At 50.4% G+C, this 23,092-nt stretch overlaps 1 protein-coding gene across 3 annotated transcripts in view; it reads right to left on the reverse strand.

Moving 5' to 3' along the window:
- Window positions 1-2,785: 2,785 nt before the first annotated feature.
- CNGB1 (cyclic nucleotide gated channel subunit beta 1) overlaps window positions 2,786-23,092 on the reverse strand; it is a 28,313-nt gene continuing 8,006 nt past the window's right edge. For 2 of the 3 annotated variants that reach the window (XM_064670891.1, XM_064670893.1), the window contains 20 exons: window positions 22,121-22,858; window positions 20,373-20,496; window positions 19,979-20,021; window positions 17,248-17,380; window positions 14,598-14,669; window positions 13,336-13,493; window positions 13,008-13,187; window positions 12,088-12,296; window positions 11,203-11,253; window positions 11,001-11,087; window positions 10,571-10,635; window positions 10,046-10,168; window positions 9,403-9,544; window positions 9,010-9,169; window positions 8,354-8,451; window positions 8,186-8,269; window positions 7,697-7,815; window positions 6,953-7,099; window positions 6,316-6,511; window positions 2,786-5,040 (listed from right to left, as the gene is read on the reverse strand). In XM_064670891.1, the coding sequence (XP_064526961.1) occupies window positions 4,828-5,040; window positions 6,316-6,511; window positions 6,953-7,099; window positions 7,697-7,815; window positions 8,186-8,269; window positions 8,354-8,451; window positions 9,010-9,169; window positions 9,403-9,544; window positions 10,046-10,168; window positions 10,571-10,635; window positions 11,001-11,087; window positions 11,203-11,253; window positions 12,088-12,296; window positions 13,008-13,187; window positions 13,336-13,493; window positions 14,598-14,669; window positions 17,248-17,380; window positions 19,979-20,021; window positions 20,373-20,496; window positions 22,121-22,858 (3,142 nt within the window). In that variant the 3' untranslated portion in view covers window positions 2,786-4,827. Of the gene's footprint in view, window positions 5,041-6,315; window positions 6,512-6,952; window positions 7,100-7,696; window positions 7,816-8,185; window positions 8,270-8,353; window positions 8,452-9,009; window positions 9,170-9,402; window positions 9,545-10,045; window positions 10,169-10,570; window positions 10,636-11,000; window positions 11,088-11,202; window positions 11,254-12,087; window positions 12,297-13,007; window positions 13,188-13,335; window positions 13,494-14,597; window positions 14,670-17,247; window positions 17,381-19,978; window positions 20,022-20,372; window positions 20,497-22,120; window positions 22,859-23,092 lie in introns of those variants that run through there. The other variant, XM_064670892.1, reaches the window with a different exon arrangement.

Here is a 23,092-nt window from a genome sequence, read left to right on the forward strand (position 1 = left end):
GTTATTAGTGAGGAATTCATAAAACCCAGAGCCAAATGCCCAGTGGTGGGGCAGAGCCTGTACGCAACAAGCTCTCAGCATCGCGATGCCGGGTGTGGGTAGGGCTCGGAAGTCCCTGCAGCCATCTCCCCTCCTTTTTGGGGCAGAGTGCGGGTTTTATGGCTGGAGTTCCCCCCCTGTGAAAGGGAGACCAGAAGCCCTGTCAATGCTTCTAGTCCCGTCTCGCTGGCGGCTCTGACGGTGGCCAGTAACCATGGCAGCGGAGGGATTTTCACGTGATGTTGGTATTTCTGCAGCACAAAAGAGCCTCTTATCTAGAATGAGTAACTAGTCTGGCTGGTCTTCATTCCTTCGGTTACTGCTAAGACAGAGCTGCACGGGGCGGCTCATGTGATGCCCACCCTGGGGCCAATTCGGACCATCCACGTGATGCTCATCCTGGGGTGAATCCGGACCATCCACGAGGAGACACATGGGAGGCTCCAGAAGGCCCCAATGTTCGCGCTGGGGGCCAGGGCAGCAGTCCTGCTGTGTGGATGCAGAGCCCTCCTCCCCACCTCTTCTGACAGACAGAGCTGGGAAGGGAGCAGTGGCTGTCCTGGCAAGCTCAAGTTTTCAAAGTGAGCACCTGCAAAACCGTGTGGAGCACTTTAGGGGTGTGACAGCCCAGAGCTGGCAGAGGTGTTCCCTGGCCACCCCATATCATCAATCCCCACAACCTGATTTATCTCACTTTTCCAGTTGTTTACGTTTCTTCTCAAATCCCTTCCAATTTGTCCAAGAAAGAAGTTTTGAGACTTTAACTGTTTGACTTCCAGCTCTTCTCATGTATCAACTGACTTCTAAAAGCAGGAAAAGCTACATGAAATAATGTGGGTTTCTAGGCTTCTCTTCTTCAGATGAACTCACACCCAACTCACTGATATTGTGCAGGTCTCCCTAAGATATTCACACTATGACATGAACCAAGGTGGGCGAGTTTCATCCCAAAATAAGAATGGGTAAATGAGGAAAGAATGAGAAAAGGAAAAAGGTCATCAAGCCTGAGCTCAGCCTAAGCTGAGCTGTTAATAAACACTAGCATGGGCACCTGTGGGCTTGTGAACCTCTGTGTGACCCCTTCCCAAATGGTGGTCTGGCTGTTTTTCAGGGTGCTAACTCCAGTGGGACCATTTCTGCACTTAAAAGGAGCTGCTTGCTCAGGACAGAGAAAACCAGAGTTTTGTTAGCTCCATTTAAGAGGAAGATAAAAGGGATTCGGAGGGGTTTATATGCAACCATGACTCAAAGCAGAGCTACACATGGGAAAAAAATTATATATAGGCAGAAAAAGTGGGTTACAGACTGTTCTCTGAACTAGGGCTGTGTCCTGCTGGTTAAGGTCTGCAGGCTTCAAGGTTAAAGTGCTTAATTTTATTTCAGGCTTTCTAATTGAACACCATTTAACTGGGCTTTCCATTTATCCCGAAATTTCTTTCTGGACCTGAGTCTAATCCTCAAACCTGCTTATTTGCTTTTACTTTCGTTACAACCTTATCAGTGATTAACCTGCAATTGCACTTAATCTTTTTAAAAGATTGCTCTGGCTATAAATACAGAGAAGCTACCTGCCCTGTTTCTATCCAGGGGAAACCAACTTCCTTCGCCATCAGATGCCTGATTTTTTTAAAGGGAGACATTTGTCTTCTTTAACTTCATACAGAGCATTGAATCAGTATCAGTTCTCTGAAAGACATAACAGCACAGGTCACAGGGAATATGACTATAAAAAGTATATATATGTATTTATATTAATACTTTTATATATGTAAACAGTATATATAAAGCCTCCAGTAAAGATGCTGCTTGTGATAGTGAGGCAAAACCCGTCACATTCCTACAGCTCCAACAGCAAGCTCTGCTTCCTCCTCCAGCAGTCCTCTATTCCACGTATTTCACTAAAAAGTAGCAACAGCTAAAATATCACTGCAAGAAAACCTGGTTTCTATGGCAATAAGCAGCTGCCTGGCAAGATCCCTCAAGTACTGCATTCATATTATTAGAGGATATCATATCAGATAGACCCAAGACTTGAGGACACCAAGTGGAGGGAGCAAAAGCTGATAAGAAATGCAGTAAAGGTACATGGAGCATTACCAAATCCATCAGGAAAGTTCCAAGGGCAGTTGTAGGGGACACGGAGTGACAAGTGCCCACTGTGAGATACTTGCTGGAACAAATGCAAAGAAGCCCATTGCAAATACAGCAAAACTGGTAAATGAGTGGAATTACAAAATTCAGCAGAAAGCCAGCTCATGGCAACCCCCAAACCAAGAGGCACTGAAGTCACCTCAGCCTCCCTGTCACCTCTAAATAGTCCTGCACAGCAAATAGACCTGAGCTCAACTCCCCAGCCCAGCTCATAAGCCCAGCCCTACCTTGACCTTAATTATTACCTGGAGAGTAATCCCTCCAAAGAACTAAAGCCGTAAACAGAACACAGGGAAGGATAATTTCAGATGTCCCCGTGCTTCCAGAATTACCAGTCGTGTATCCATCACCATCTCACGCTGCATGTTGAAAACTAAGATCTTCAAGCAATATTTGCCATTTAAGGAGGAGTTTTTCCCTCCTGCTGGTGATTAAAATAAAAATTACAATCATTCTGCCAGTATTATGTGACCTCTAAATTATTTATTGGAAAAAGCTGTGAACTGCATGTTCAGGGCTTTCTGGCTCTGTTGGTGCATCAGTGAGCAAAGAGTGGGAAAACAACTGGAATGTTGAAATAAATCCACAGCAAAAGAACGGTAATCTACGTGGTGTTTATTGTAGATACAGTGAATTATGAAAGCCATTACACCTCACTATTTATTTAAATGCTTTTTCTAAACTGTATCAAACCATAGCAGCAAATCAGAGCCCCAGTTTGACTCTTGCACATTTCCTGGTTTGATTATATAAATGTTTATAGAGTGAAAAGAAAATACTTTGCACTCTGCACGGAAACCTTCCACCCAGCAGGAAACCACTTGCAAATGACTGAGGACGAGAAATATTCAGGGAGGTTTGGGTGAGTGCAGCCTCTCCCCTGCAATGTGAAGGGCAGTGGTGGCTTCAGACCCTCCTGCAGTACAGTGGAGCTCGTTAAATTTGTTTAAAAGAAAGCAAGCCATTGTTAATTAATGCTAACATCTATTCTGGCTTTTTCTGCCACAGAAACCCATCTATTTTGCAAGGGGGGGGGGGAAGCAACAAAAGAAGAGGATCCCAAAGGAGGTGAAGGTCAGCCCCAGGCTGCTGATGGGAAGAGGGATCACCCGGGGAGTGATGCCAGAGCTGACACTCTGCATGAACAGCCCTGGCTGTCTCACAGCCAGACCTGTGGAACCTGCAGCACTGCTCACAGGATTTGCTGAACACCTGAGAAGCCCCTTGGCTGCGGAGATGGGGCTGCTCCCTGTGGCAAAACCTGCCCCAGCTTTTCCTCCAGAGGATGGAAACTGTCTCCTCTCAATGGAGCCAGCAGTGCTGTGGGGATGTGGTGAGCAAAAACCTTGGGGAGGATCTGCAGTGCCTCATTTGGTGCCATCCCACTTCTCACCACCTCTCAGCTCACCAGCAGCTGCTCTGGTTGGTGCTGGGCGAAGATCAGACACCTTGAGCCATCAGCTGGGTGTGCTGGCTGCTAATCAGATGTTCACTTCCCTTCCAGTGCCCAGTCCCAGCACTGGGAGAGTGTCTTCACAAGTGCCCTGTCGCAGCAATGAGCAATACCAGCGTGGCTCCTGCATGGGAAATGTGGCCAAGAGCCAGTCAAGTGACTGAAGGGCTGGAAATCAGCTGCTGGAAAAGTGGATGTCACTGAGGTCCAGCAGTGACTGCAGGGGAGCACCTGCACGGTTGTGCAGAGTTGCTTGTGTGGCACAGACTCTGAGCTGACTCTGAAACACTGTCTGGGAGAGGAGAGCACTTACTGCACTTCTCTTTCCCCTCCCAGCTGGGAACCAACTCAGCTTCTCCCTTCCTGCCCTCTGTTTATCTCTCCCAGCAGCGCCAGGTTGGTGCACCCATGGAAACCCAGGGCTAGAAAGGAACTCCAGGAACATCCAGGATTGTGCTTCTCCATCCCTGAAAGATGCTCATCAAATCTCTCCACAAGACCCTGCAGTGATGGAGGCCCCACCACCTTCCCAGGGTGGATTGCTGGCAGGAACTCTTCCCAGTGGCAAACTCAAGGTGGCCTTGGCACCACGCAGAGACCCTCAAGTACCTTGCAGACTGTGCACTCGGGGACAGACCTTGGCATTCTTGTGACAGTGTGATTTGCTCCACGCTCGGCTTGTGAGCATAGTCCGCATCCTTTCCGGATGAATCACTCTCCACTGCCGCTGTCAACCTTGAGCCCAACAGAGAAACCTTGTTATTTTTTTCCCCCTGATTGTTTCTGGCCAAGCAGTGACTCAGCTGTCAGAGGTGAATAACTCTTCACGCTTTATCTGAACACTCATTAACCATCCAGAGCCATAAAAAGCAATTTCTTCCAGAGCTCTCCCTCCATAAAGCTGGATTTCAAAGCAAGAGGGCTGGCCTGAGATTTAGTGGGAAATTCATAAAGATGCTCAATAAATATTGATCTGCAGACCATGGAAGGCTTGTATGGTTCTGGGTCAAATGGCAGAGGGTTTTATCAGCAGGGAATGAGGGTCTGGACAGAAAAGAGAGGCAGATCCTACCCGCAGCACATTGCAAAGCCTACAGCCACCGCATGGAAATCATTAATAACAAAAATCTGCTACCCCAGGCATTTGCCTGACTCCTACGCCTGCCCCAGGACGTGCTGCTGTTTCATTTCTCTCCTTTTTCTTTGTCTTCTTTCTCTGAAATCTCAGCAGCGAGGATTTCCTCATCTTCTTGTGCCGTGGGAATCACACGAACGGTGACTAAATGATCAGAAGATTCTGAGGATATTTCTCCTGGGCGGGTTTGGTCTCTGTGGGAGGTGACAGGCGATCTCTGGTGCACTGGTGACTTTGGTGGGGTTGGACTGAAACTGGAACCCTGCAATAAAAACAAACCAAAAAGGTGAAATCAACCTTAGCAGACGCTTGCCCAGTACCCCCAACAGAGTGTCTGCACTGTGCAAAGGCAGGCAGCTCTTCTATGGTTCCACCACATACATTGGGATGTCATTTTGTTGCCAGAGTTGCCCCCTGCAAGAGGGGCAGCTGGATTATATCCTGTATGTCTTGAGAAACACATAGAGAGGAGTGCAACAGAGCCTTCTCACACCTCCTGCACTAGCTCTTGCTTTGCTCCTGAAGCATCTGGAGGGGCTGATCTGGGCTAAACGTGGCAGAAGTGGTGTTGTGAGGGAGCAGCCCCAGACTGCTCCTCCTTCAGAGAGGAGACTTGGAAAGCTGTCCTAAGGATGTGCTATGGAGAGGGATGTCTTTCCAGCAGTGGGGTCCTGCTAACCCACTAGTGGGGTTGGTTCTCAAAATGTGCACCCTTCAGTGACAGGTCTTGTTGCCACTACCCTATGGAGCCTGAAGTGCCTCTGTTCACCACTGCCATGAACTGGTCATGAATTAGTACTGAACACCACATTTGTGAAGCCTCTGTTGTGCCTCTGTGAAGGCCTGCAGAAATGCAGCTATGCCTGGCATCTCCCTGGCTGTTTACCCAGCCTCAAGGCCGCCCCTCCCTATCAGCTACTCTTCCACCTCCCTCTACGTGTCCAGATGTGATAGCCTGCGTGGTTCCATGCTGGGAAGAGCAACAACAGGACAAAACTTTGTTTTCAAGTTTAGCTGAGACAGTTGGAAGAAAAAAGAAAGAAAAAAAAAGCAGGGGGTTTCATGCAGAGCTAGTGGGAGAGCAGTGCCTGCTGTGGGGGCTCTGCCCCAGCTGTGCCAGGAAAGCTTTGATATATTGACTGGGCTGTGGGTGCTCGGTGCCAGCACTGCCCTCTGTCCTGCCAGCACATCGATTAATAATGAGAGGCTCTGTCTCTGCAGGATGCAAGAGGCATCCATTCCATCTGTGGCTACAGCCCAGCTAGAAATTACACTCAGGCTTAGCAGAGCTAGGCAAAAAGTCAGTGTACTACCCTTCTGTGTTGCAAAACAAACCCCTGTGGGACACTGGCATTCTCCCAAGGCCCTGTTGGAGATGTTGGGTCACCCCTATCCATCTGCCCACGCTGTGTCAGTGCCCGATGACCTGAGCTCACTTCCTTAAGGCACCTTAACGAGTCTGAAGCCAGTGGGGAGGGGGAACAGAGACTCGGCATCTAATGAAGCAAAGCTAAACTTCCATCCTTCCCATGCTGACCTGCGCCGCCTGCATCTCCTTCAGCTCCCTCAGCCTCCAGCGGAGCCGCCCCAGCGGCCCTTTGCCCCCCATCCTCCCCGTGGCAGCCAGGGCAGCCTTGAAGAGCTTCGGGGTCTCAGCTTTTGGGGGAATGATCAGCGCGTCTCCAGGGCCTCCCTTCTCATCTTTGGGTTTGTTGTTGCTTTTCAGCATTTTCCTACAGCAAGGAAAAGGAGAGATGATGTCAGCCCGGGAACGTGTTCTATTAGCTGGATTTTATAGCGAGGAAAAAACAGGTGTTAAAAGGGCAGGGATTTGTTATGCCTTAGGAAGGATAGAATAATAAGTAATGCTAAAAATTAAATACTTTAATAGATTTTTAAACGAAGGCACCCTGGCCACGTTCGTTCCCCAGCTCCACCCGCTTTTAGTGGCGAAGGTTCAGAGCAGGGCTGGGGCAGCCCCAGCCTCCCCAGCCCAGCGACGAGGGACGGGTGCCCTCTGCCGAGGCACAGCGGATCCAGCCCGGAGCGGGAGCCGCCTCTGCGAGAGAGAACCCAGCACCTGCAGCAGGAGCTTTCCCGGGGCTTCGCACAGAGGGAAATCTCCTCTGAGATTCTGATATCCGGGCTCTGCTATTTTTAAAAACCCCACGCACTTGGCCTTCTTACGCAGCAGCTTCTGAGACTCCGGATAGTGCACCAAAATCTCGTTCAAGTCCTTCTTCTCCAGAATGAAAAGGTTCGCGAAGCCGTGAGCTATGACGTTTGCCGTTCGGCGATTTCCCCCTCCTGCCGCCAGCAAGCTGAGAGAGACACGGCAAGACGTCAGTGCTTCTGTTCACAGGCTCAGCACAACTTCAGGTCTCCTTTTGCATGCCTCCATTTCTCTCTTTCAGAGGACTCAGAGCGTAATTTTCACTCCCGATGGAATTTCCCATATCTAATTTTTGAAGGAAATTTGCATACTGCACTATATAAAAAATGATTTGGGGGTTTGGAGGGTTGAATGTTGCATTTTACACCTGTCCAGTGGCTGCTGGGCTGTAGGGAGGCAGCAGCATCCCTGTGTTACAGACTGGTACAGGACATTGCATACCCATGAAATGGGTGGATTAAATGGTTGTGAGACTGTTTTTGTGAAGCATCTTTTCTTATTCATTTTCTCACCCCTCCATCCATGTACCTCCGCTTAACATCATCAGCTCCCCAGGCTGAAAACAACATGATGACAAAAACAGCAGAAAAGCTCCAAGGAAAAACCCTGTAATCTGTGTCTCAGCTGCTGCCCAGTGTTTATGGCTCTCAATCACAAAGATAATTGGGATGCTGCTGATCCTTCCACTTCCCACCTTCCTCTCCCAGAGCCCACGAGTGTATTTCCCTGAAAATGCTTCTCTCACCTTATTTCTCCAAACACGGATCCAGCTTTCAGAGTCACCAGCACGGATTTGCCGTCGGGTCCCCCCAGCACCTGCACTTGTCCCGCCTGGATAATGTACATCTCACGGCCTATTTCTCCCTGCAGGGAAGAGGGGTGCTGGGGGGGATGCCCAGAAACAGGGAGGCCTCATGGATGCCCTAACCAGCATCTTGCTGGAAACTCCCATGACCATACTGCCCTCTCTAAGCTCCCAAAATTCTTTGTCTTGATGGTGTTTACTCCCGAGAACCATCTATGCACCCCAAGGTCTCCTGCAGCTCGACAGGCTCTTCCCTGGTCTCCTGCTGTTAATGGCTGCAACCAAGGATGATTTTGCTCCAAATTCCCTCCCTGTGAAGTGGCTCAACACCAGGGTGATGGGCCAGGCCTGGCTTTCCCCTAGTGCCCTGCACAGCCTGGCTGTAACGCCGGGCATGGGAGGGCACCCAAGCATCATATGTCACATTACCTTCTTGCACACGTAGTCATTAGGCAGGTAGACCACCGATCTGAGCCGCTTCAGCATGTCAAAGATCATCTGTCTGTCACAACCCTGAGCCAAAATAGAGCCAACATGGTGTAAGTCTGTGTCAGCATGGCAGGCTCTGCCAGGCAGGACCCGTGCTGCAGGGGATACCTGGAAAAGGGCCACTTTGCTCACGATGTTGTAGTTCACATCGATGGCGATGTCCAGCCTCATCTTGTCTGGCAGTTGCACCAGCAGCTCTGACTCATCTGTGAGACAAAGCAGAAAACTGGCTGTTTCCAGCTCTTGATATGAGAGCATGTCCTTGACGTGGCAGTAGGGAAGCAACTCACATTCTGGTGGCAGAGGGCAGGAGCCAGCTCTCCCAGAAGGGTCCCCTCCAGCCTCTGCCCACCCAGCAACCTGCAGGTCTAAATCCAAGGGGCGATGGAGAACCACCCTTCACATTATCCCTGCCCTGATGGCTCTCAGAGACACATCACTGAGTCCAAACCATTATCTTTCTTGCCCAGGAGGATGGGCACAGAGGTCCTGGTCCTGCCTGGTACGGTGAGCTGGTGTCTTTGCTGCTGGACACATTCTGGCCAGTGATTGCCAGTCACTGCCCTCTCCCCAGGGACCAGCATGTGGGACACTGGACTCAGTGTGCTATGAGTGATGCCGGGTCACCAAAGTGCTGTGAGCCAGTAGTGAAGAGCAAAATAAGTCACCCTACACCCCAAAACTGCAGTGCTATTTGACAGTAACATTTCAGCCCTGCAAAACAGCCACAGTAAAACACAGCCCTTGGAGTGGCTGGGTCTCACCTAGCATGCCTTGAGAGTGCCACGTGTACTCATACCACGTTTTCACCCGGTTCTGAACAGTTCTGGGGATTTTGTAGAAGTTCATGTATTTAATGGTACTGTCCATGCAGCTCCTGTAGTAAGTTTGCCCTGCAGTAGCGGCGCCAACCACGTCTCTCATCTGAACGGAAGAGGTGGAAGAAAAGTTTTAGTTGCTGTCACTTATCCATCACTTGAGCAGCCTAGAGTGTGTAAACCGAGCCCTAACAGCACCCAGCAAGTACTTTTTGTCTTGCACCAGTGCCAAGCAGGTCCTCAAATGGGAAAAACAAACCTGAAGATGCAAACCTGCAGATCAACCACACTGCAACCATCCCCACCTGAGGCTGGGAACCCTCCACGACTCCCACTCACCTGCCCTATCATGACAGAGAAAGCAAAGACGCCTGTGAAGTAGTTCAGCAGCTGGAAGACAATCTCAAACAGTGTCTTGGGGTCTGGCAGGCCCCCGATGGTGATGAGGGTTTTGACTGCCCAGTAGTAGCAGCGGATGTAGCTGGGAGGGAAAGAGGAGGCAGCTCTGAAGGCATTTCTGGCATGAAGGCCTGTTTCACCCCTCTGCACTGAGCTCACATCCTCTGGCCATGGCAAGCCAGAGCCTGCTGAGAGTAATTATGGGTGACAGAGGGAAAAACTGAAGGGCTTCAGACTCCCCACCACACCTGCAGGTGTTTCTGGAGGTGCTACAGGAGCAGGGGGACCTATAGATTCTCCAGAAACCTCCATGTAGGAGGCTCAGCTGCTCTGGCTGCTCCTTACAGCGCCACTGCCATAAACCAGCAATGTGTTTTCAGCAACATTTACACTTTCAGAAATCATCAGGGGAGAATAAGGGTTTGTGAACAAATTGTTAGCAAAGGACGCTCCACATCTTCTCCTGGCATTCCCAACCCTTTCCTTCCAGGGTTTTTATGAATCCAGTTGCACCCCAACACCTCCATTATTACTTCAGCTCAGCACAGGCTGTGCTGTGTAAGATCCAAGCCCTGGCTTGTACCTGTTTCCTTCCCCATCATAGACCCAGGTGGTAGAGCCCAGTCCTTCATAGGCTGAGGCCCAGTAGTAGAGGCAGGAGTTCACATGCAAGCTGTACAGTAAGTAGGCAGTTGTTCGAATCACTCTGCAAAAAGAACCAGGAGAGAGCAGAAAAGGAGATGATATAGTGTCTTCTGGGAGAAATATGTCCCCACTACCACCCCCAGCATCACAAGGAGCCTCAAAACGATGACCGAGAGGTCCTGCTGTTGCAGGAATCACAGAGCACCCAAACATGCACCCTGCTGCTCCCTCCTGCAGCCCTGCAGCTCTAGAAGAGCCAGAAAAAAACGTGAGAGAGATGATCCTACCCACATGGGCTCGGGGAGCCCCACGTGCTGCTTCATCAGCCAACATCCACATCAGCCAGCCCAGGGGTGGCAGGAAAATAAACCAGGAGCCCGGAACTGGTGCACACCAAAGTAAACCTTCCTCCCCAGTGGCAAACAGCAACTCCACACTCCCTCCTTCCCTTGGCCCCCCTCACCTGTAGATGTATGCCTTGGTCAGGATGGCCTCCAGGCGGTTGTTGAACTCGAAGAAGGCCATGTACTGGGAGGAGAAGGAAAGCAGCATGCTCCAGCTTCCTGCAGCCCCCACTGGGACAGTCACCTCCCCATAAAGCCCCACTGCCCCTCTGCTTCCCTCTTGCAGCCCCCCTGCAGCACAGGCTGCCACGGACAGATTTGGGTCCATCTCTAAGTGCCCTTCTATTCAAATGTGAGCATGGCTTAGTATTGAAATGAAGATTTAACAAACAGCACTGCAAAGCCTTTGGGATAAGACTTCCCTTACATTTTACAATCCTCTTGTCATCATTAACGAGTTTAGCAAGCCATAGTTCACCCCAGCAGCACAGAACTCCTCCAAATCCACTGTAGGTGCTCTTCTGCCTGATTTTGTAAACTCCAACTCACCTTCAGGCATCGAGGGAAGCGCAGGAGTGGGTTGACACCAATTTTGAAGTAGAAGAAATCCAGGGGCAGGAGGCACAGCACATCCATCTGAAATCCACACAAAGAGAGAAGCCTCTGAGGGGACCTGCAGGTGCACTGGGATGGGGCTGCAAACCACGGGGCAGATTAAATATTCAGATTAATAAATAAAATTATGGCGAACCTTAAAACGTTGTGATCTCAGGTAGTTCTCTTTCATGGCCTTTTTATCAGTCTGGTTGGGAACAGGAAGGGGAGAGAGAGAGAGAGAGGAAGATTGATCATTGCTTACAGAAAGCAAAGTCATGGCCAACATGCTCATGCCTGGTTTTCCCTTTCTGCACCATAACAGGGAAGATTTTCCCTTCATTTCCAGGAATGGGAGCAGAACAAGACAAGCAGAAGACCTGGCCATATGCCATCTTCCCATCCTATCTTGGGACATCCTGTGCTTGTTTTGCATCCCAGAGAAAGCACATCACAGTGGCAATCTCACAAAAAACAGAGTTTACAGGAGGAACCTGCCTGCCTGAGCATCTGCATGGCCATGGGAAGGCTGTACTCTCAAGGTTTGATTTTTCACAGCTTATTTAACTGAATTTGGAAACAAAATCAAGGGCTTTCCCTCTTCTCAGGCACGTGATCTATGTGTTCAGATTTCAATTGCTAATGCATTCTGCCCAGCCTGCTCCTGAAAATCAAACTCAAGAGTTTTTTATGCCCATGCCCATGGTTAGCAGGGCACAACTACACCAGGGCTGGTCAGTGAGCACCTCACACCATGGGCAGAACAACCCCACAGAGCAGCACCCTCCTGGCATCCCTTCCCAGGAACGGGGCTGCCACGGACCATGCGTTTTCTAGATGGGCTGGTATTGCCTTTAGGGAACAAATAATGTATTTGGCAGACAAAAAGACAGCTGGCTTATCCACCACGTGTCAGGAGAGATGCTTGCAGTCGTGGTGGGAGAGCTTGGAGAGCTCAACTCAGAGGTCTGAGGATGGGGATGGGGATGGGAGGCCCCCCCAGCCGGTCCCTGCAGTGGTGGATGCAGCGTATGCCACTCACGATGATGTCTCCCCCCTGGACGAACTGCAGCCGGGTCTGGAAAATGAGGATGTCCAGCAGGTAGATGAGGTCACACAGGTAGTCCACCAGCAGCCAGCAGTGGATGTTTGCTGGGGTCTGGTAGGGGAAAGCCCAGCGGACGGGGATCAACCAGCAGTTCCAGTTCCAGGCCATGACAACGAAGAACAGCCACAGTACATACATCAGATCTGCACACAGGGAACAGCACCACGATCAGCTGGGCAGACATCCCAGGGTTTTCATGCCCTGACCTGCCCTGAGCACAGCTTGGAACCCTGCAGGAGGTCTCTTGGTGACAGCATTTAGCCACAGGTGAGCTGGGCTCTGGTGCAGAGTGAACAGCACCAGTCACAGAGCACACCATGTTTTGTTGGGAAGCTTCCAGCTTTGCTCATTCAACTAGGTTTGCTTTTCCTTTGCTGCCACAACACAGACTTCCCTGTTTTGCTTTTCCCCCTGCAGCCATGCTGAACTGATGGCCTGAGCCCAGGGGCTTCCAAAGGGATGGGGAATAGCAGAGGCTAAGGAAAGAGCTGGGCTCCTGTGGAGTGGCCACCAGGCAGCTGATATTTCTTTTGTGACTTTTATTTTTATTTGGGGTATCCACACCACAGGGACAGGGTTTTCCCACTACAAAGCCTGAAAGCAGAAGGTGGCTGTCCCTTCCCTGCCTGGCTGTGCTCCTGACACGCACAGCTATCGGGAAATATTTAGGAAAGCCTATGCCTTGCAGAGATATTTAAAACTCTAGGCTTTAGTGAAAGTTAAGTTGCTTCTTGCTTAGTTCTGTAAGATCTATAAGATCTCCTCTCCTGCAGCTCCTCCCCTGCTCAACCCCTCTCCCCTGGTCCCACCAGCTTGCCCCCAGCCCAGGCATGAGGCTGTGCTCCATCACTCACTGGTGAGTGGGTCGATGCTGCTGGGGAACTGGTAGCTTTTCAGGCGGTCCATCCAGGGCCGGTACTTGAAGGTGCAGCACAGCATCTCACAGTAGTGGTCATCCCCTGATGGCTTGTCCTCCTCCACCTCCCCTCCCGGGGGAGGCACCGGTGCTGCTGCAGGCGCTGGCTTAGCAGGTGCTGGGAGAGGTTAAAGTGGAGAAAAAAAATCTTGTTACTGCAATTTGTTTTAAGGTCTTTAAACTGTAAACAAAACATCTGTCTCCCAGAAAACACAGCGTGCTTGGGGACCCACCAGCGAAACGCTCCCAGCCCCGCTGGAACTCACATGCCACAGGGCTCTCGTCATCCGAGGTGACATCGGGGTCAATCAGCTTCTCTTTCACCTTCTCGGTCCTCTCTTTGAAGAGCTTCACCAGTTCCTGGAGCCGGGTGTTGATGATGGCACTGCTCAGGCTCGTGGCCGAGCCGATGCGCTCGGGCAGGCTGCGGGCAAACCATCGGGCGTTTCATGCAGGCAGGAAAACATCAGGGCAGGTTCACAGAATCACAGAATCCTGGAATGGTTTGGCTTGGAAGTGACCTTAAAGCTCATCTTGTTCCAACCCCTCTGCCATGGGCAAGGACACCTTCCAGTAGTCCAGGTTTCTCCAAGCCCCATCCATCCTGGCCTCAAACCACGGCCATGACCCATCCTTTAACTCACAGGACCTGAATTAGGATTTACCCATATTTATTTGGGTACTGTCTAATGAGAAGAACACAAGCTAAGGTGGTTTCAGTAAAAGATCATCAAGCAGCACCACCCTGAGCCTCATCTGTTCCCTGGGATGCGAGATGCTGTCAGAAGGCTTGGGAAGCACCAAGATCCCAGGTTGGATTGCATGTGCTTGGGAGAATACGATTTTGGAAGAACTATGGGGTGAAAATGTGCATCAAGCCCCTGAATTTATAAACTATATCTTCTCTTTTCAGCCTCTTCATTAGAACCAGTTTGGATTCAGACCAGGATGCTTAGCTTAGCATGGCTGAGAAGCATCAGCAGGGGGGAGGACAGAAACAATCTCATTTGCTGTAGCCCTGGCTGGTTTGTTGTGATGACTGGAAAAAGGCAAAACCATGCTCCCTGTGGACTGTGCCTCCCAGGGAGGGCAGCTCCCTCCAAGGCTGTCCCTGGGGCTGTGGGGAAGCCAGCCCTGGGGTGTGTGATGCACAGCTTTTGCTCACTTTCTGCATGGAAGAAAAGGGTCATTTCCCCACAGTCAGTAAAATCAAGGTGCCCCCACAGCGCTATAGCATATGTAGATCAAAGGTGCATTTTCTCTGCAGTTACACCTAGTCTTAAAGAGAATATTTCTACATGTATACAGGAAAAACAAGAGAAGAGTTTCTGCTCCAGTGAGCACCATGATCATCATTTTTGGAGAGGGGGTGCTTTTCTCATTAAGCAGCACTAGAACAACTGCGGGCATGGTTCCCTCTCCCTTTGGTATCCCAGCACTTGTAGGATCTTTGTTATTTTCACCCAAGTCCCAGGATCCAAACCCCTGGAACTCAGCTGATCTGGAGCCCCCAGGTCCCACCACGCACCTTTCCCTCTGCTCCTCGTCCCAGCTCACCAGTCCCTCGTCCAGACCATCCTCTGGGACCAGTCGCCTCCTCCTGCAGACACAAACACAGCGACCGAGGATCAGCTTGTCTCCCATCCTCAGCCAGCTCTTCTCCCTCCTCCTCCTCCTCCCAGGGGTCATCTGTTTTCCCCTTCCCCTTCTCCTGCTAGGGTCAGTTTTCCCCTGTTCCTTTGCTGCTAAAGCTGTGTTTCTTCCCGGGCACCACTGAGCCCTTGGCTCCATAGGCATACAGCCACCCAGCCCACTTTGGAACCCGTTTGGGACACCTGACAAAATGTATAGAGGGCAGGCACTACTCTGTGCTTGTCCCCAGTGCTGCACTGTCACGTCACTGCACTTCAAGGGGCAGGCAAGGAAAGTGCAATAGCAGGAATACCTATAAGATGTGTCCTAACACAGCTGGTGGCTCCCCTTGGCACAGATGGTTTTCTGAGACAACTTCCTTACATGTGGGCAAGCAAAGTGGCAGAAGGAGAGCTGAATATGGAAATAGCTATCACAACAAAACCTGGACTGGTTTGCAAACCTTCACCAAGCCCAGCATTTCAACTGCAACAAAGAAATGGTCTCCTGCCCCCACAGCTGCTGATCCCACTGGCCCTGGTACAAAATGGCCCAGTGCTGCTTGTGGAGCAGGAGCAAGCAGGACACGTGCAGGGAGGTTGTCCTGCCATCACAAGTCTCCTGAAGAATGCCAAATGCTGTGAGCCCACCACCTCCAGCCTCACAGGCTCTCAGGTGTGTCCTGCTGGGAGGGAGAGCAGGTAAACAAGACTCATAAACTTTCATTCCCCAGGTGCACAGCACGGGGGGTGGAACAAAACCATCAGCCCCACTGTTAAAGTATTCTCATATGTCAGTGGAGAGGTTTCCAAAACCCTGCTTGGAGAAATAGTCCTGCCAGGGTCTGTATCGTTGTTAGGACAACATCCATCACCTCTCACCAGCCTCCAGCTGCCCTTCCCCTGCCTCTGTGCCCTCAGGGTACCATGCTGCCCCACTGGCCCGTCCTCATCCCTGATCAAGCCCAGGATGCCCACACTGATAGGCTCTTGCTCTGTCAGGGAGACTCTGCAGCACCTGGCCCACACACAACCATCCACTGCACAGCCAGCTGGGACAGAAGGCCCTGTCACAGCCCAAACATTGCTCTGTTTTTGTGGCCCTTGGAATGGTGCAGCCAGAGGCCATCGGCATCCTGCTGTCCTGCGCCTGCCTGGACGTCTGGGACGCGGAGGGTCCCTGCCCATATGGGATCAGCTGGAATATCCTGGTATTTACTGTCTGCAACAGCCTGTTTTGAGGCTCCAGTTACACAACGTGTGGCTCATTAACGGTGAGTCTTTTATGACTCTGTCCAAACCACTGTTCGCTCTAATCCTTCACAGACCCATGTAGGAAAGAACTCAAGACTGTGGCCAATAGAAGTGACTTAGGGATAACTGGGTGACTGCTCAATGAAGAACTGATGTCCTCTTACTCTGGAAAAACCAGCAGGAGAGGAGCATTCTTCTTCTGGTTCAGAATGATTAAATTTTATTTTTTTGTGTAGGAGAATGGCAGTTTCTTGCCTTTAAAAATCTCCAGCTCTACCAAGGGACCTCCTCCAGTGTTGTTTTGAGACAGTCCCTGGAGACACAGCAGAAAGGTTTATATGCTCACATGTGTAACTGCAAATATACTCAATGCTGTCAGTATTTGCACTGCAGGGATTGTACATGAAGCCTTGGGGCTCTTCTTTCCCAGTTTGAAAAGCTGTTCAACAGGCTGGATTATGGACATTTTTGCCATTTCATTTGGTCCTCCGGGAGCTTGTTTATTAAAAGATCTAAACTATTAAGTGAGAATGACTATAGCACCTGGTTTTCAGCATGGAAAAAACACTTTGGTTTTGAATTTTAATCCTCTGCAAGAACGAACTTCGAAAAAACCCACCCCAACAACAGACAAAAAAGCATCAGCTTCCTCCAGCCTAAATTTTAAAGCTCAGTTTTAATCCTTCTGAGAATAGAATCACTGAATGTTTTGGAAGGGATCTTAAAAGTCCACCCCCCTGCGACAGGCAGGGACACCTTCCACTAGATCAGGTTGCTCAAAGCCCCATCCAACCTGGCCTTGAACACTTCAAGGAACGGGGCATCTGCCATCTATCTGAAAGCACAAACCCAGGGGGAGATGCTGCAAACCCTTTCAGCAAAAATACAAGAAAATTAGAGGGTTTGTGATGAAGGCCCAGATCCAGCACACAGACTCCCCACGCTCTGAATTTAGGAGCACAGACACTTGAGACAACAGACAAACGGGATCCAATCATGGCCTGGGGATCAAGCCCATCTCCAGGAGGACACACAGACAGGGCTGTCCCTGGTCCTCAAAAGCCTTAAACAAAATTTAACCACTTAATTAAAAAAACGCAAACAGCAGGTGAGGCTTTTACCATCTCCTCTGCCATGCACAGGGGCGACTCCCGCCCCACGCACATCACCCTGGCTCACTGTCCAAACCTGCTGGAAGTGGGCTGCTCCATATGGTTACAGACATTTTCCTGTACTGGCACCACCAGGGGGTGAGACCCCCGGGGCCGGGACCGCGTCTGGGCAGAGCCATACCTGGGGGATGCTGCGCCGGGCACCGCCAGCCTGTTGGGAGCGCTGGCAGCGGGCACCGGCAAGTGGGTACCATCGTTCTCTGCAGCATCGCCTCGGCTGTCCACATCCTTGATCTCCACGGTGGGGTAATTACCTGCTCCGTGGGGAAGGACAATAGTTGCAGGTGAGGGGGGTGCAGAGCCCCTCTTGCAGCCGGGATGGCTCCCCAAACCCCATCGCTGCCGCAGTGCTGCCCCCAGACCTTGCAGTGTGCTGGGAGGGCTCTCCTTCTCCCTCCGTTCCCTTCTCGCCTGGCACTCCTTTCTCCTAACTGTTTGGAGCATTTCTTTCTCTTTTTTTTTTTTTTTCCCCCCAGTTTTTAACACTTTAAGAACAGCCACCTGCTTCCCTTCTGCATGCCCAGATTGCAGTGATTTCATCTACTCCATCTGGGTGTTGGGTTCCCATGGTTTGGAGAACAATGGAGATTAGGATTCCCAGCTATAGGTGTTATGCAGGGACACAGGATTTCCAAGTGCAAACTTGCCTCCCAGGGTCTAGAAATCCTCTTGGGTCTTCTGAACATAAACATGTGGATCATGACAGCTCCAAATTGCACAGCACTTGCTTTTCATGCAGAATAAGGCACTATTTAAATAAATATTTATGGCTTCTCTCTTTTGCAGAGGTAATAACTGCTTCCTACCACAGGTAGGGTTAGAAGCAGGAGGGTTGGATGTTTTTAGTGGGTAAAGAAAGATGCCAGTGGTCCAAAGAAGAAATGGTGCTGCGAGTTGCCTTGGCCAGGCCCCACAGTCGGCTTGGCTGTGAAGTGTCATCTCTTTTCTTAGCCATTTAACAAAATACAATGAGTTCCTGCAGGATTTCTTCTGTGGGAGGTTTTCACACATCTGAAAGACCCTGTGCACCCCCTCCTGTTTCATGCTGATGTGGAACTAGTGGATCAGAGCGTGGCTTGATTAAATCCCCGAGAAATCTGCCTGTTCAGGTTGCAAAGTTAAAATCCTGTTGCATGTAAGGAAAAGCAGCAGAATTTGGCTTGCTGGTGAAAAACAAAGCAAAGCAAAGCTGCAGAAAAGGCAGAAAGCCATGAACAGCAAGCCTCCACCTTCCTGTCCTCGTAGTATGAGCAGGTTGCATGAATGCTAGAGAGAAAACAGTGTGTGTGGTGATATTGCACCCTCTGCCTGCAAGTCCTTCGGGAGAGCTTTTGACAGAGAAGGTCAAAACACACAGCATTTGCAAACGCTCTGTAGAGTTAGCTAAAAAGGCACATAGTGATGAAGCAGAAGCAGAAAACACATGGATTTTTTTTTCCCCCAGCCTCTGTGCTGCAACATGAAGCATGCTTTTATTTTTATTTTTTTTTTCTCCCTCCGAAAGCAACAAAAAGCGACTACTCCGGGAGTCACCCCCTGCCCGTCTCTACACAAAGCCCGTCGCCAAAGCCAACTCATCTCTAATACCTAGAGGGGATTGCTCCTCATGGCAAAAATTGGGGTTGACAACTCCGGCCTTTGGCCTGCTGGCGGCAGGGACGGGGGCGCGGGAGGCGGCGGCTCGGTAGCTGGGGACATTGGGGAGCAGCTCTAGGGCCCCGCGGCTGGCAGGGGAGGGCTCCCCGCCATCGAGCGGCTTGTCATGCACCAGCCGGTCTAGCTCGACGTCCCGGGCCCGCCTGGCCATGCTGCTAGGAGCCTAGGTGCTTCAAGCAAAGTACAAGGCATCTGAAGCTGCAACAAAACACAGAGTGGTTTTGAGTGGTTTTACGTCGCGGTTAAAAAAACGTGGGGCTGCGGCAGGCGCTGGGGCTGCCCCGCTGCTCACAGGTGTTGGCAGCACAGGGCTGCAGTGGTGGCCGTCCTACTGTGCCCTTTTCGTAGAATCACACAATGTTAAGGGTTGGAATGACCTTGGAGGTCATCTAGTCCCATCCTGCCCTGCCATGGGCAGGGACACCTCCCACTAGACCAGGTTGCCCGAAGCCTTATCCAACCTGGCCTTGAACACTGCCATCCACAATCTCCCTGTTCTGGTATCTCATCACCCTCACAATAAAGAATTTCTTCCTTTTATCTAACCTAAATTTCCCCTCCTACAGTTTTTACCCATTACTCCTTGTTCTATCACTGTAGTTCCTGATGAACCAGCATTTTCTAGCATTGCTGCAAAATGGGGGTGCCCTGCATGGTGTGCATCAGCCCGCACCAAGACTCAAGGCAAGCCCTTCCTTGTGCAACTCCCTGACATCAGTGCAGTTATGCCAGAACCTGCCTTTGCTCACTCAGGCTGTGATGGGAGTTCACCATCTAATTTTCATTGCCAACCCATTGCTTCCTAAAAGGCTACATTAAAATGTGCTTTATGCCACCTGTTATTCCCCAAATCAAAGTGGCAGAGAAAATCCTTTTTATCCCTGTACTTTCTCCAGCTGAAGGAGAAACCCTAATTTCACGTCAGCAGGACTCAGCACTGCACAAGCACCAGCCATTCAGAGCTGGCTCCAGCCCATGCCAGTGTTGCCACCATGCTGCACCCTTGGGATGCTGTGCCCAGGGGATGCTTTACCCCAGTGAAAAGCCCCAACTGCCCATGCAGGGCCATGCTGCAGAGAACTCAGCTGCCTGCTCCCCAACAGCAGGGAAGGAGAAGCTGGATTCTCCTCCCATCAGGCACCACATTGCCTGCTTTGATTCATCCCCATTTGGTGTTGTACTGCTACATGTTATACCTTCAGCATTGGTTTCAGCAGCTTCAGCTGTCTTCTCTTCCACCTTCAAAATGAAAAAAGCCATTTTAAGGAGAAAAAGCCCTACTCTGTCAGTAAAAGAGCAGATTTTGCAGCTTGACTGGATTCCCCATATCGCCCCTATTTGCCAGACTCTCAGCTCCTTGTTCAGCGCCAACTTTGTAGGGTGAAACAGCCCCCCCTCCATCCACAGCTGATGCTGCTGGCTCAGCTTCAGGGATGGGGACATCTCGGTGGGAAACATGTCCAGTGCCCAGCCCAGTCCCTGCTCCTCCCAGGGCACTGCATCCCCCTGGACAAGCTCTGAGCCCCTGGTACTCACTGGACAGCAAGAGCTCATTGCAGACCCGAGCCCAGGCAGGGAGCGATGCCATACCTGTACAAGAGCACCTTCGAGGTTACTTATCTCAGCTACTGCCTGCTGCTCAAACTTGAGGACCTCCTCGGCAATGTAGGATTCATCCACACCATTGGTAGTTGGGAGAGAAGAGAGCAGGGACCTAGGAGGGAGAGAAAAAATACTGTGTAGGAGATCAGGTGAGAGGTGCATAGACAAAGCAGGGCATTGCACGTGCACAGGCTAAAATTGCAGAGGCAGAAAGATGCAAGCAGCATGTTTCTCCTCCTGTGCATAATCATTTCTCATATAATTAAAATTTGCCAAATAAAAAGCCCAGAACCTAATTTCCAGGCAGGGCTTTCCCAAAAGCACCATCCAAATCCCACGTTTGCCTGTGCAAGGGTCTACCAGGACACATAATTCTCATTTTCTTTCAGCAGCAAGTGCAGACCTCAGCTCCACCATTCTGACAAAGGGGCTCACAAGATCAAATTTATTGCTTTAATAGAGCCTATAACTGAAAATAAGCACTTCACATGTGGCTCTGTGCACTTATCTCCTGATTTGTTCTTTCCTGGAAAGAAATGCAAAGCAGGGATAGGTGACAATGAGAAAAATTTTAAGACAGCTAAATGCATGAAAATCAAGAAACCATCTTTCTGTATCCTTGGCAGGTGCAAAGTCAGAAGAGGTATGTCACAAGCAGTGGTTGCTCTTTCTCTTTTACCTCCATGTCTTCAAAACCTATTGTTTTCCAAGGTATTTTTAAAAGTATTTTTAATAATTCCCCCCCTTTTTTATTTTAATTATGCTCCCTTTAAACACAATTATAAGTCCTTTCATCCTTATCTAGAAAACCTGTTGGTTTCCCTCTTGTTTCCCAATAAACAAACACATTGAAAGATGAAGCATCATCTCATTCACCCCACAGCTGAAGCTCAAGTTTCTATAGTGAAGCTCCAGGAACAGATTTTGATGAAATACAAACATATGGGTTTGATAGTGAATAATCGAGCGTTTTCAGCTTCTTCCTGAAAATCTGGCTACTTTAGAGGAATTAACAGAGAATAATATTGTAGCACCAGGTAATAAATCCCTAAATGTTTATCTCATGCGAAATCCAAGCAAACTACCTAACTAAGCAGAAAGATGTCTCTCAACACCACCTAGACCAAAGTCACTACCTGCCTGACAAGAACTCGTGCATTTTCTACAATAGGAAAAAAATGTAAAATTGTACCTACTTGCATTAAGCAGTATTTCCAGGCAGAACACATAATCCTCTCTTTACATTCAGCTCTGTGGCACCCATAACAATTCCGACTGCCCTGAATTGATGGATGTGGGTTTAAACAGCATAGACCCTCTCCCGGAGCTGGGCGCTCCCACCCCCCGATGAAGGCTCAAGCCGAGCCGCCGGACCCGCGGGGGGATGGCCGGGGGCCGCGGTTGCCACGGGCGGCCTCGGTGGAGATGGAGCCCGTGTCACCAGGAGACTCTCGCCTGTCGCCAGGTGCCGCGTCAGCAGCGAGCCCTGGGATGAGCCGGTTTGCAAAAGCATCGCTCCCTTCTCACCCATCCCTCCCGAATGCATCCCTCCCGCACGCATCCCTCCCCAGCGCAGCACAGCACAGCTGCCAGCCAGGCTGGGAGCTCCGCTCTGCCAGGAGGAGCTCGCTCGTCCATGGGTGTTTCAGCCTCTCTGGCTTGTGAACGCAGTTGAAACAACAGCTGCGTTCACGCTCCTTTCCAACAAAGCCATTAAAGCAACAGGAGACACTCACTCTGCACTCTCCTCCTCCTCCTCTTTCCTCTTTTCCTCTTTCCTCTTCTCCTCTTTCCTGTTCTCCCCCTCTTTCTTTCTCTTCTTCTCCTTCTTCTTCTCCTTCTTCTTCTTCTCCTCCTTCTTCTTTTCCTCCTTCTTCTTCTCTTCCTCCTTCTTCTTCTCTTCCTCCTTCTTCTTCTCTTCCTCCACCTTCTTCTCCTCCTTCTTCTTCTCCTCCTCCTCCTTCTCTTCCTCCACCTTCTTCTCCTCCTCCTCCTTCTTCTCTTCCTCCACCTTCTTCTCCTCCTCCTCCTTCTTCTCTTCCTCCTCCTTCTCCTGCTTCTTTTCCTCCTCCACCTTCTTCTCCTTCTCCTCCTCCACCACCTTCTCTTCCTCCTCCTTCTTCTCCTCCTCCCTCTTCTCTTCCTCCTCCTCCTTCTTCCCTTCCTCCTGCTCCTTCTCTTCCTCCTCCTCTTTCTTCTTCTCTTCCTCCTCCTTCTTCTCTTCTTCCACCTTCTTCTCTTCCTCCTCCTTCTCTTCCTCCACCTTCTTCTCCTCTGCCTTCTTATTCTCTTCCTCCTCCTCCTCCTTCTCCTCCTCCTTCTTCTCTTCCTCCTGCTCTTTCTCTTCCTCCTCCCATTTTTTCTTCTCTTCCTCCTGCTCCTTCTCTTCCTCCTCCCATTTTTCTTTCTCTTCCTCCTCCTTCTTTTCCTCCTCCTTTTCCTCCTTGGTAGTGCTTGGGGAGCTCAACCACAGTCTGGGAAGGAGAAACTCATTAAGTAAAATCCACAAAGTATGTCTGAACCTCACATGAGGAGCCCTGCCAGTCTCCCCAACCCCTTTGGCCAGAGATGCTCTCCCTCCATCCCCCAGCCAACCTCCCAGAGGGGTTGGATATCCTGGGACATACTGGGCATACACTGTTTCATACCCCATTAGTGTCTACAGCTCCAAGCAGGTGGGAAGGAGAGTGGGAAAGAGTTTGGGAACC

The sequence above is a fragment of the Pseudopipra pipra genome, chromosome 14, assembly GCF_036250125.1.
Source record: "Pseudopipra pipra isolate bDixPip1 chromosome 14, bDixPip1.hap1, whole genome shotgun sequence".
In the NCBI taxonomy this organism is placed as follows: Eukaryota; Metazoa; Chordata; class Aves; order Passeriformes; family Pipridae; genus Pseudopipra; species Pseudopipra pipra.